Here is a 13,815-nt window from a genome sequence, read left to right as displayed (position 1 = left end):
AGTTTTTGTATCTTTCTTTGGGGCTTGTCTCGCTGTGCCCCCAGCATGACTTTATGACTTACTTGTACTCTGTACTACTTTGTTGGATGCTTGGGTCGTTGCTTTATAATATAAAGTGGGGGGGGGGAACCCTTTTTCTCATATAGGCACATTATCTTCTTTGATTTTTTGTTGCTAGCTTACCTAGCGCTTGGTAGGCATAGTATCTTCTTGATGCTACATTTTGAGTTAATAAAAATGTCCTTTATAAAAAAAATAAAAATAGCAAGATAATATTTTCATTTATGCTCATCACACTATCAAAAGAATGAATACGTAAAGGTCATACCCCGTGCTAGAAGCTCCCACGGCTCCCACACCAAGTGTAATAATCCAATAATTTTCATACCCACCTTGGTAGTTTAAAGAATGAAAACATAGACATCAGTAAAACTAGTGTGAACAACATTTGATAAGGACAACACCCCCATAGGAGAGGGCTTGCCCTTCCACCTATCGAGTTTCTTTTATAATTGATTATCAATACACTTCCATTCTTTATTTAAGAGCTTACGATAGAGAACTGGGATACTGATGCATCAAAATGGAAGTGAGCACGACTCACAACTGAAAAGTTCCTTGTACTAGTGTTCAACTTCTTTGGTATTCCAGAACAAAAGAACACACTTTTATGAACACATGTATATGCACCCATGACGCTTGAACATGCCATGAGTGATCACTTTGGTGCTTGCGGTTGTAGAATACAGAAAAGTGGTGTCAAATCTTTGCTTTCATATGCAATACAGTGCACTCGCTATCCATAGATGTTAGGTGTGCTAACATGGCACCGTATTTTCCGTTGGTGTACCAGTGTGGCGCGGGCCCTCTTGCAGCGGCGGACAGGTTGGCTCGCATAGTATGTGTCTTTATGCCGTTGGATCTCACCGATCAGTGAACACTACATAGGAATAAGAGGGAATTCCTTATTTAACATTCTCTTAAAATTTATTGCCTTATTTGACACTGGATTTATTTTGCTTCTTTATTTAGCACGGTGTCTAAATTTTATACCCTTTATAACATTTTTGTCCATTTTAAACCTTAAAGTTGTCACATGACACCTAAAAAGATCTATTTGCCTCTCAAATGATGTGTGATCAAAATTTTATGTGTATATGTGTATTCAATTCCCAAGCAAAATCAACCGACCCTCATTGGTCTTGCTGCACCTATGAACCACCGCCGGCACCGGACAGAAAATTATAGCTTAGACCACCGATTGCACGTCGGACACGTGCTATATCTTCACGTTCACCGGCGATGTTAGCGCCTCTTCCTATGCCTCGCCAGTGCATGTACGTAAGCCGCTCATGCCCTTATCACTGTTGAGCAATAAATAATATATACACGCAAAGCTAGCTAAAAAAAAGAGCTTTGATCGATTCTACACAAGTACTTGTACGTGAACATGGCCTGGGCTAGCTCTAGCTGTACACTGCCCACAAACTTGCATGCGTACGTAAACATGGTATCTGTTCCAGCCCTCACGCGCGCCGCACACGCGCCATGGTTGATGAAAATTTTATATAAAATCTGGCCCCAATTTCCACGAAGTGCCAGTATCGGTGGTGGTTAACAATTCGTACTGCATATTGGAGGACCGGCGCATCAATTTTGACGACCGTATTAAGACTGTATTTGTAAGTTTCGGAACCATATTTCTATTCTTAATGGACGAGTTGGTGAATAGTCTACACGGTTTTTTTTCGCTGATTTTTTTTCGTCTCTCCTCCCACCACCCCTTCCTACCCTGGTTCATCGGTTTATTTTTTTCTTCACCCTTTATTACAACAAGAACTTTCGTAACATATAACAAATCATGGATCTAACTTCCTTAAATTATGCAAATCAATCGATTTCTTTTATTTGTTCAATTTGTATTAGGAAACAAATAACATATTTTCAGGAAACAAATAATACATTTTAATCTAACTTTTCTAACTTATCTAAATCAATCGATTTCTCTTATTAGTGAGATTTGTTTTAGGAAACAAATAACAGACACGTCACAACTTTCCTCTCAATAAATAGTTTCTTAATATTTGCAAACTTTCCTAATCTCTACTCCTAATGTCTAAGTTGGTGAATAGTCCTCCACGGTTTATTTTCGCTGATTTTTTTCGTCCCCTCCCCCATCCCATCGGTTTAGTTTCGCGTCATCCTCTCACAAAATGAAAAAAATCTGAACGGATCAGAACTTTCCATGCTGACGCAAATTATTTAATAATATCTTTATGTGAAAGAATCAATCACAATCAATCTCTAAAGATCAAATCTAAATTAATTAATCTTACCTTAAATCGCTTAATCACATTAATTAGAAAACAAAATAACAGATTTTAAGAAAATCTCTACTCTTTGGGTCACCCGTCCGCTGGTTTTATTGTCGCACAACCGATGGACAAAAACGAGAGAAAAATCCACGCGCACTCCCTCCCTCAATCCATCGCTAGCCCTACCTCGTCTTCCGTCTCCAGCCACAGCAGCCGCCGCCGCCGCACCCCGATCCTCGCCGTCCTCCTCCTCAAGACGTCACAGTCGCCTCCCCTCCTCCGTGATTCAGCCATGTCCGCCACCGATGCACTCCTCTCCATCGCCACCGGCCAGCCTTCACATCCACGTTGCCGTTTCTCAACATCCAATGATCTCCTCCGGGATGGATCTGTCCATGTCGCTAAATTGACGCAGGGGGACCTCCACCGTCGCCATTCTTCTTCCTCCCCGATCTCCCGTCGTCGGACCTGGCCATGGCCACAACTGACGTAGCTTCCCCGCCCACCACCGACGACGCCAGCGAGGTGGCCACGGTGGTCGCTACCGGATCCATGGATGAGCTCACCCCGGCTTTCTCCTTGTTTTACTCCACGGCTGGGTCTCACCGCGAATCCATGGAGGACCAGTGCTATCCAGCTACGCAATCCCATCTAAGGCAAAGCATCTACAATATTTTGTACGAGTCAATTTCATACAGAATACTTCTAGGAGGAAGTAATATATGAGTTTTCTTTCAACTTACTTGCTCTTGCTTACTCCAGTATCTTTTTGTTGACAAAGGAATCAACCGACATTCCCCTGCAGATGGCATCCCACACTTTATTTTTCTGAATCGGGCATATGAAAGGAATTTTTTAAATACTAATACACAGATTTCTCTTAGCCCCTTCTGTAATTTTTGCTTGTGTGTCTTGATTGGTGAAAAAATATTATGTCCTCCTACACTGTACTTTCCAGAAACATGCATATGAAAGGAATCTCTCAAATACTAAAATACGGATTTCTCTTTACCCGTTCTGTAGTTTTAGCTTTCAAGAAATGCACAGCTGTCATGTAAACCAGTAAGGTAAAATTTTAGGCAAGCTAAAGTTGTTGCTTCTCAAGAATGTGCTATTTTGCAAATCCAAAGTTCAGTTAGAAAAGATAAAATGTTCTACGGGGTTATTGGAATGGACTAAGTTATCTTTTTATGTCAATAGTCTTAGATGATTTCCCTATGTTTTACAATCGTTTGGGTTTTTTTTTTGCATAGTATGTGCACGCTTGATAGGAATAACTAGTTCTTACATAATTCTTGGTGAAGCATGCCAGTACGACGGCCATTCCTCGTGTAAATAACTAAATTCGACATTTGCGATGTATTCTATGAGCATGTTGGTGTAGTTATGCTACCCATTGTCTAAATGGAGGGCAAATCTTCTTCCTCCCCGATCTCCCGTCGTCGGATCTGGCCATGGCCACAACCGACGTAGCTTCCCCGCCCACCGCCGACGACGCCAGCGAGGTGGCCACGGTGGTCACTACCGGATCCATGGATGAGCTCACCCCGACTTTCTCCTTGTTTTACTCCATGGCTGGGTCTCACCGTGGATCCATGGAGGACCAGTGCTATCCAGCTACGCAATCCCATCTAAAGTAAAGCATCTACAATATTTTGTACGAGTCAATTTCATACAGAATACTTCTAGGAGGAAGTAATATATGAGTTTTCTTTTAACTTACTTGCTCTTGCTTACTCCAGTATCTTTTTGTTGACAAAGGAATCAACCGACATTCCCCTGCAGATGGCATCCCACACTTTTTTTTTCTGAATCGGGCATATGAAAGGAATTTTTTAAATACTAATACACAGATTTCTCTTAGCCCCTTCTGTAATTTTTGCTTGTGTGTCTTGATTGGTGAAAAAAATATTATGTCCTCCTATAGTGTACTTTCCTGAAACATGCATATGAAAGGAATCTCTCAAATACTAAAATACGGATTTCTCTTTACCCGTTCTGTAGTTTTAGCTTTCAAGAAATGCACAGCTGTCATGTAAACCAGTAAGGTAAAATTTTAGGCAAGCTAAAGTTGTTGCTTCTCAAGAATGTGCTATTTTGCAAATCCAAAGTTCAGTTAGAAAAGATAAAATGTTCTACGGGGTTATTGGAATGGACTAAGTTATCTTTTTATGTCAATAGTCTTAGATGATTTCCCTCTGTTTTACAATCGTTCGGGTTTTTTTTTGCATAGTATGTGCACGCTTGATAGGAATAACTAGCTCTTACATAATTCTTGGTGAAGCATGCCAGTACGACGGCCATTCCTCGTGTAAATAACTGAATTCGACATTTGTGATGTATTCTATGAGCATGCTGGTGTAGTTATGCTACCCATTGTCTAAATGGAGGGCAAATCTTCTTCCTCCCCGATCTCCCGTCGTGGGATCTGGCCATGGCCACAACCGACGTAGCTTCCCCGCCCACCACCGACGACGCCAGCGAGGTGGCCACGGTGGTCGCTACCGGATCCATGGATGAGCTCACCCCGACTTTCTCCTTGTTTTACTCCACGGCTGGGTCTCACCGCGGATCCATGGAGGACGAGTGCTATCCAGCTACGCAATCCCATCTAAAGTAAAGCATCTACAATATTTTGTACGAGTCAATTTCATACAGAATACTTCTAGGAGGAAGTAATATATGAGTTTTCTTTTAACTTACTTGCTCTTGCTTACTCCAGTATCTTTTTGTTGACAAAGGAATCAACCGACATTCCCCTGCAGATGGCATCCCACACTTTATTTTTCTGAATCAGGCATATGAAAGGAATTTTTTTAAATACTAATACACAGATTTCTCTTAGCCCCTTCTGTAATTTTTTCTCGTGTGTCTTGATTGGTGAAAAAATATTATGTCCTCCTACACTGTACTTTCCTGAAACATGCATATGAAAGAAATCTCTCAAATACTAAAATACGAATTTCTCTTTACCCGTTCTGTAGTTTTAGCTTTCAAGAAATGCACAGCTGTCATGTAAACCAGTAAGGTAAAATTTTAGGCAAGCTAAAGTTGTTGCTTCTCAAGAATGTGCTATTTTGCAAATCCAAAGTTCAGTTAGAAAAGATAAAATGTTCTACGGGGTTATTGGAATGGACTAAGTTATCTTTTTATGTCAATAGTCTTAGATGATTTCCCTCTGTTTTACAATCGTTTGGTTTTTTTTTGCATAGTATGTGCACGCTTGATAGGAATAACTAGCTCTTACATAATTCTTGGTGAAGCATGCCAGTACGACGGCCATTCCTCGTGTAAATAACTGAATTCGACATTTGCGATGTATTCTATGAGCATGCTGGTGTAGTTATGATACCCATTGTCTAAATGGAGGGCAAATCTTCTTTTTGATTCTCGGAGAATTAAATATACTATTGAGACATTCACAAAAGGGCGTGCCTGATGCACGGATGTACTTGAATACCCAGGAGACCACGAAAAATTGTATACATGTTACCTAAATAGGGTTTCAATGTTGTTTATTTATTTGTGCTGCTTTTGTGCAGCAATTAGATTTTCCGACACTAATATTATTGTTTGTTGCAAGCACGGTATTCACAATAGCATCCTATTTCAACAGCTCAAACTGTTGGTCCTCGCATGGCAATGTTCCCTGCTGGTGTTCGTGGAGTTGATCTACATCAATTTTATGGCCAGCAGCATTCAACGTTTATTAACCCACTACAGGTGAGCAGAGTTAACTTTGCATGCCTTGTTAGCTAGCTGAATTTAATTTGGATTTCCTTGATTTTTCTAAACATGATTAGAAGAAGAAGAATCTTGAAGAAGAATCTTGAAGAAGATTTTGGTGAAGAACAAGGTCAATTCTCTCTCTCTCCCTAACAAATTCAAGTTTGTTCCTGCATTTTGATATTATGATTTATTTTATTTTGCTTATATTCCAGTGACCTATGTTCTATACTGAATACATCTTTTCCGAGAGAGAGAGAGTGGGAGGGAGAGAGAGAGAGAGGGGGGCGGGGGTGTGGGGGGGTGGGGGAGTGAATTGGGGATCTTATTTTGGTATCAAGAACTGTCTATGCTCAACATGGCGTCTTGGTGTCTATAACTGTTGTGGTGCCTGCGGGTATTCTCACCCACCTCTTTCCCCTCTCTATATGAACCCTTCAATCATTTGCTTTTTGTTCGCGACCTGCTCTACTTGTTTTGGCTCATTATTTTGTCTTTTTCATGCGCCCATGTCCCTGACAGAATCCATGTATTTAGCTGTGGCATGTCTGGCAGCTTCAGCCGCCTGGCAATTAATTAGTTCTCATCCAAGGTAATTTACTTCCCACCTTTATGTATCATGGATGGATATATGTGGTGGTCTGATGATGACTACGTTTGAGCGGGTTTGCCGCTTACAAATCGCCAGTGATTTATTTTCTAATGTCAACCACGTTTTCATTTGTTTTTTGCTTTTCCTTGTTTTGTATAACGCGTGGATGTTGTAGGATTAAGATGAACTAAAAATTGACAGCATTTATGTACAAAACTAGCGAAGCATCACCATCACATCAAAGGTGATTCTACTGCTCATTAACTACCTGACTGATTCTCTTCTTTCTCCTTCACTGCAATTTTTCTCTTAAAACATCGGTCAGAGACCTTCCCTACGGAGGATATGGATATTGGTGTGGTCAGTGATGAAGGTAATTCTGTTTGTATATTCCTGTCACTTGTTCGCATACAAGAAGCTAAATGTTGTTTTTCTTTTTTTATGTTCTATCAATTATTTCCATGGTTATCTCTGATACAGCTATAAAATGATCTTTTCGGACCAGTTAAATTAGCTCAAGTTGGCATTTAGTTTAGTTCAAGTAAAGTTTTGGCTGCCAGTTTAGTTCAGTTCAGTTAGGAGCCAATGTTTGTCATTCTAGCTATATGATATGATGTCTACAGATTTCCCTTTTCTCTTTTTGTGTAATGTAATTCCAAACTATTTAGGTTAGCCACTGCCACTAATTCTCTAATGGATATGCCATGTGCATAGGATGGGTGCACTGTTTTTTCTTTATCTTCATCTGAATTAAATCCATCTAGTGTGTACGCAGGAATAAAGAAATGTAGCTGAACACTAAGCATCAATCCTCGCAAATGCTATATTAAAGTACTGTATCAATTCCATTGTTATTTACACAAAGGGATGCATTAAAACCCGTGGGATCATGGCTCGTTCAGCTTGAACGGAAGCCAGCTCTCCGGCTGTTGCATTTAAATAATAATATCTTCATTTCGCAACTATGTTTATTTTTCATTGTTTTTCAAAGTATTTGTGATGTATCCTTCACTTACCGAGCAACGGGGTTGTCACAGATACTGGTAAAGGGCTTGGTGGACTACCGCAAAAATGGAGCACTCACTAAATTACAATAGTAATTGTCTACAATACCACATATGTATATGTGTGAACAAGCTATATAGATATATGTATGTAAGATGTATATTCTGTTCCAGATTATATTGTGAGACTATGAGCCGCATCTGTTTTTTGTGCAAATTTTGCTTTTATTTTGAAATTGCCCCCCTCCCCCCCTGGTTGCTCCGCCGCTGTAGCCGCTCATCGCCGTTGAATTTTGACGTAATGCCCAATGTAGTGCCATAAATCTCATTGTATCGTATAAACCTGATCTCATTGTATTGCATATTTTAATTTTGTTGATGCATCAAGGCGTTGCTAATTGTTGCCAAGTGACATCTACGGTGCCAACGGAGCAAATAAAGTTAGTGTGATGAAATACATGTCAGGGAGGATGTAGGACATGCACAACGGAATGGGGATATTTAGGATGTGATGAAAAACTACATGCTATGGCGGAGAGACATGGAGTAGAGCCAAGTACCGTGATGGGCGGAGATGAGATGAGGAAGAGAAGATGAAGATTTGTGCCGTCGGAAACAAACACAACATGATTTAGAAGACAAGGGCGCGGTTCCTCTCTCCTTGCCGCGTCACACCTCCGTGCCTCGTATAGATGACAAGGCCACATCCATCCTCGTTGCGCCACACTTTTGTGCCCGATTTAGGCGACTAGGGTGTCGTCAGCGGCGAGCCCTTCTGCATCGACCAGTCGGATCCGGCTGTCCAAGATGCCAGACCGGTAGGCGCGCAGACTTGGTGCCGATGTGGTGGCGCGAGAGATTGTCAGCATAGAAGGAGGCCGCCAATGAGGTGGCGACGAGAGGAGGTTGTAGGTGACACCATTCAGAGAAGGTAGGTTATGGGGACATCAGGTGGCGGGTTCGACCAGTGGTAGGGAGACGAAGGGCCAGTCGACGCCATGGAGGGTAGAGGAGGATGTGGCGACACCGTTGTTGGAAGGGAGGCAGTTGGGATAGGAGCGGACACGTGGCTGTAGGAGGAGAAATTTCCGCGTGAAGCATATTCATATGTTGGTAACATTGTTTGATAGCTGACCTGGGTAGACAACAACATCTCATCCCGCAACTTGGTAAGTAAGGTCTCTTGTCCATTGTAGTCATGATTTATGGTTTTTAAACGTTACCACTTGTAGATTTATCTTTTATATGCATTCGTCAACGATACATATCATAGTCGTCAGAGATTAAAACTTTGAGGTATTTAGTGAAATTACAAAGATTTGCGAGAGAATTCAACGACACACTCAAAATTACGCAACCCGTCTGAAATTCAGATATATCTAGATGGCAATATATATTTCCGGTTGGTATTCTAATGAGCACGAATAGATAAATTTATATATTTCATTATCATAACATTCAAGATACAAGCATTTGATTTTGTCTTCATCATATTCAAGATAATATTAAGTTAGAAAATTGTAGGGATATGTCTGGCTATTTTGTTTTTGATTTCATGCTCTTGTGAAACGGTAAAAAAATTGGGTACGTCCGATTTGCACGGTTAGTATTCTTTGTTGCACATTTTTAGACCTTACACAAAAGAATATTCATACTAACTAGGTATATTGCTTTTGCATGATGGTTATCAGTTGCGGAAGAAGACTTTTATTATACTTGAACAAATATAATGTGAATGAAGCTAAAGATAAATTTTTGATATTGTGTGAGAATATCTTAAGCGCATCAAACAGATCTTAATTCGTAACACATTAATAGTTAGATTAACGTTCTTTATGTATACATTGTCAAATTACCTTTAATCAACTTACATTGCAAGTGAATCGGACTTCAATTATTATCCAACTGTTACTAGCTATTTTTTTATACATGTGAAATTTAATATGTATTATATTTATATAACTCCAGCAAAATATTTCAAAAGCCCGTAGCAACGCACGGGCATTCTACTAGTTGAGACAGTTCATGAGTTAGAGGACAGTTCTGAACATCGTCAACTACTTTAGAGACCACATAATGCATTTTACTTGAAATTTTTGGTCACATACCCACGAGGGGCAAATAGGTCTTTTCATGTATCATTTAACACTGTTAAGGCTTAAAATGGACAGAAGTGTTATAAAGGGCATAAAATTTAGACAGGGTGTTATATAAGGAAGAAATAGTTTTACAGTGTTAAATAGGGAAACAAAATTTAAAATAGTGTTACATAAGGAATTTTCTCAAAGAATAATTGATATGAAAAATGGTAGCCTCCGGGGGACAAACCGATGACATCGTCGTTATCCCGTCAGTTGTGCTAGCCACCTCCACCCAGTGACTCCAATGTATAGATATGATAACTAGGCTTTATCTCTTGTAACCAAACAAAGTCGTGGGGCTTAGATGGGTTGCAATCAGTATGGCCTATTTTCCACAGGTTAGTTTTTTTCCTTTTTAAAAATTATGTAAATCATAACCACATTAATGAATATAAATATAAATGATATACATACAAATAAAATAATCTTCTATAAAAAAATTTGTGTAGTTTAAAAAGTATTCATGTGTTATTTTAAACTATTCATATAATTTAAATCATATTTATGAATTACCAAAAAAATTTATAATTTAAATAATATTCTTTTGATGATCGGCATCACACTAGACTCGTATTTATCTTTCCATAGATAATTTCCTATTTATTTTATTTAAAAATAATTTTTAGGAAACACACAAAATTTATTAAAAAAATGTGAACACATTTTAAAACGAAGTGAACATTTTCTTAAAGCATGACACTTTTACATACATATTTATATTTTATAAAACGCAAAATTTGAAAATTATATAGAAAAGTATTTAAATTTATAAAGCTTTTTATAGTTACACCAATATATGTTATTAAATACATGAACACCTTTTTAAATTATACAAACATTTTTATAATTCATATAATATATTTAGTTGTATGAATATATGATAGGTGAAAATTTAAACGATTTTTTAAAAATAAGTTATTTTATTTGTATGATTATTACTTCATAAACGCAAACTTTCACATCTGTTTTCATTGTTGTGATTATAATTTACATATAGTGTTTACATATTTCAAAAAAATTGAAATAGTTTTTTTAGGCTAAACACTTGCTTTATTGATAAATGTCCAAATACATTTTAAAAAAATTGAAAAGACTAATATATAAAAATGGGCCACCCTGATTGCAGCCCGTTCAGCCCCATGAGTGTGTGCTCAGTCCATGTGTTGTAATAGCATTGCTTGCATTTTTCTCAAAAGAAGCATCACTTGCATTGGGTTACAAGACATAAAATCTAGTTATAAGCATGGGCACATGAGGTTGAGTATCCAACGCCGCGGGAGGGATGGCGCGTGGTCGGCGGTTTCATTTTTCATATGAATTATTTCTTGGTGTTGTTCACTGACAGCTGGACCCAACGACCAACCAGAATGTTCCGCCGCTGAGCGGGCCCATCAACATGTGGGCATGGCAACATAAATATGGTGCCACACCATCATATTTAATGCCTATATTAGACCCGTGTACCAAGATTTTAAATCATTTTTCTGTATTGTAAAACTACAAGCACCAAAGTGATCCTCGATGAGAAGTTCAAGCGCCAATGGTTAATTTACCTCTTTATAAAAGTTAATCTTGAGGCCTAATAATTGTTCAAAAGATGTTTGGACGGTGTTGGATGAAGATGAAGTGAACCACCAACCCGGTCGTCCCCTTTAACCCTACCCTACCCAACTAGGCCATCAAGCGTATCCGCGGAGGAGACTAGTATAGGATCAGCCCTTTAGGTGAGATCGTAGGATCAACCCAAACATTTCATATTTAGACAATCCAAAAAAATCCGAAAAAAAAGTACAACATACACGTGGGGCATGTCTATAACTACAAAAAAATCAGCTCAAAACTCGATCTACAGTTAGAGATTCAAAAAAGACAAGTTCGACTATGAATAGTGTCAGCATTGGGATGAATAGTATTTGATACTATTCACATCTGATTGTCTTTTTCAGTCCAATAAGTATAGTTCGAATTAGGAGCTAGAACTTTTTAAGCTTGTACATCACACATGAATGTGTGTCTCCAATTTTTTTTCCGAATTTTTGAACATCTTTTGTACCTTTAAAAAATTTGATCCCATTGATCTCACCTAAGAACAGATCCTACACAAGTCCTCCCCGCGTATCCGCAACGGTGTTAGAGAGGCGACACGGGAGGGATGGATGTCATGCCATGAGGTGCCCGTAGCAGGACGGCGCGTCTAGCATTTATAACAGGCTCCCCTATTTCGGCTGCTATTGCTACGCATGAACGCATCTCCTTGACATTTCCATGTCTCATCGCCATCCCTATACTGTCCTCTCGTCGCTATTTCCATGTCGCATCGCCATCCCTGTACTGTCCTCTCCTCGCTATTTCCATGTCGCATCGCCATCCCTGTACTGTCCTCTCCTCGCTATTTCCATGTCGCATCGCCATCCCTGTACTGTCCTCTCCTTGCTATTTCCATGTCGCATCGCCATCCCTGTACTGTCCTCTCCTCGCTATTTTCATGTCGCATCGCCATCCCTGTACTGTCCTCTCCTCGCTCCTTCGCCGCCTCAGCTTGACTTTTGAGGCATTTTCTCTGCGATCGCATGAAGAAAGCCAGTTCGTTCACGAATCCTCACCCTCAACCGCAGCACATGCAAGGTCACACGGGACGAAATACGAGTCGCAAACAAGCGCCGGAGCACGCGCACTGGACGAACACGCTGCCTGCCTATATAGAGAGCTGGCCACTGCACACTCTCACTCTCAGAGTCTCACACCCACACCGCTCGGCCATCAAAACTTCACAAAGATGCCGAGGTCCACCAGCCGCCTCCTTCTGCTCGCGCTAGCGGCGAGCCACCTGCTGCTCGCCGCCGCCGGCGCCGGCTGCGGGCCGAGCGGCACGCTCCGGCCGAGCCGGGGCCACTCGTGCGAGGACTGCTGCAAGGCCGGGCAGGCGTACCCGACGTACACGTGCTCGCCGCCGGTCTCCTCGTCCACCCGGGCGGTCATGACGCTGAACGACTTCGACGCGGGCGGCGACGGCGGGGACCCGTCGGAGTGCGACGGCGCGTTCCACCACAACTCGGAGCGCGTGGTGGCGCTGTCCACGGGGTGGTACAGCGGGGGCTCCCGCTGCGGCAAGAGCATACGGATCCGGGCCAACGGCAGGTCCGTGCTGGCCAAGGTCGTCGACGAGTGCGACACCGTGAACGGGTGCGACCGCGAGCACGCCTTCCAGCCGCCGTGCCGCAACAACGTCGTGGACGCCTCCCAGGCGGTCTGGGACGCGCTGGGCATCACCGGGGAGGAGGTCGGCGAGTACAACGTCACTTGGGCGGATGCATGACCTATATATGGTGCATGGACGAATAAAGTGCACGTCCGAACCCAAAATGAATAAAAGGAGTTTGTAAGGGCCGCCTATTTAACAGGGCATCTGAATTTTCTTTTGGCTTAAGTCGATTTTCCCAGCCATCCAACGAGCCGTTAGCGGGCAGCGTGCGGGCCACGTGGCAGGTACGCTTTGCCCGGAGTTGCACTGTAATCCGACTGCTTTGCCGAGGCAACTTCGGCTTACCGGAGTGTACGCCGTGTGGGCTGTTTAAACTGAATGTCTGAACGCGGTGTTCACGGCGTACACGTAGATAAGCCGAGTACCACCTGTTTGTCGTGTGCCATCATATAAGCCGTAAATTAACCCGTGTTTCAACACTCGGCTTACCATATGATACTAGGCCACGTGTGTTTTTCCTGTAGTGGCTGCAGCATTTTCGGAGATGTGGCTAGTTTTTTCTTCTTCTTTTTGGGGGGCGGGCAGATGTGGCTAGTTGCCGCTCAGGCTGGACAGAGCGAGCGGGCTTTTCGGCCCGCTCGTGACACGTTCAGGACCGGACCATACAGTCCTGGCCCGCTCAAGAAATTGACCGATCCGGTTAGAGAATTTCAGCCCGAAATTTAGCTCGGTCTGGTCTGGTCTTTAGCCGGTCCGACCGAGCGGACCGAAGCGCGCTGCCGGCTGTTCATGTCATCGCGGCCAGCGGCGACACCATGCTCTGGCCGGTGAGATC

The 13,815-nt window shown here is 41.7% G+C and overlaps 1 protein-coding gene across 1 annotated transcript; it reads left to right on the top strand.

Annotated features, from left to right (window-relative positions):
- Positions 1 to 12,476: 12,476 nt before the first annotated feature.
- Positions 12,477 to 13,457, top strand: LOC125509529 (putative ripening-related protein 2). Its single transcript, XM_048674511.2, has one exon. The coding sequence runs from the start codon at positions 12,555 to 12,557 to the stop codon at positions 13,092 to 13,094; it is 540 nt and encodes a 179-aa protein (XP_048530468.1). The 5' UTR covers positions 12,477 to 12,554; the 3' UTR covers positions 13,095 to 13,457.
- Positions 13,458 to 13,815: the final 358 nt, after the last annotated feature.

This window comes from Triticum urartu, chromosome 5A (assembly GCF_056163025.1).
Source record: "Triticum urartu cultivar PI428250 chromosome 5A, HENAU_Tu73, whole genome shotgun sequence".
Classification (NCBI taxonomy): Eukaryota; Viridiplantae; Streptophyta; class Magnoliopsida; order Poales; family Poaceae; genus Triticum; species Triticum urartu.
Note: the sequence above shows the minus strand (reverse complement) of the source record. Positions and strands in the feature narration are given on the sequence as shown.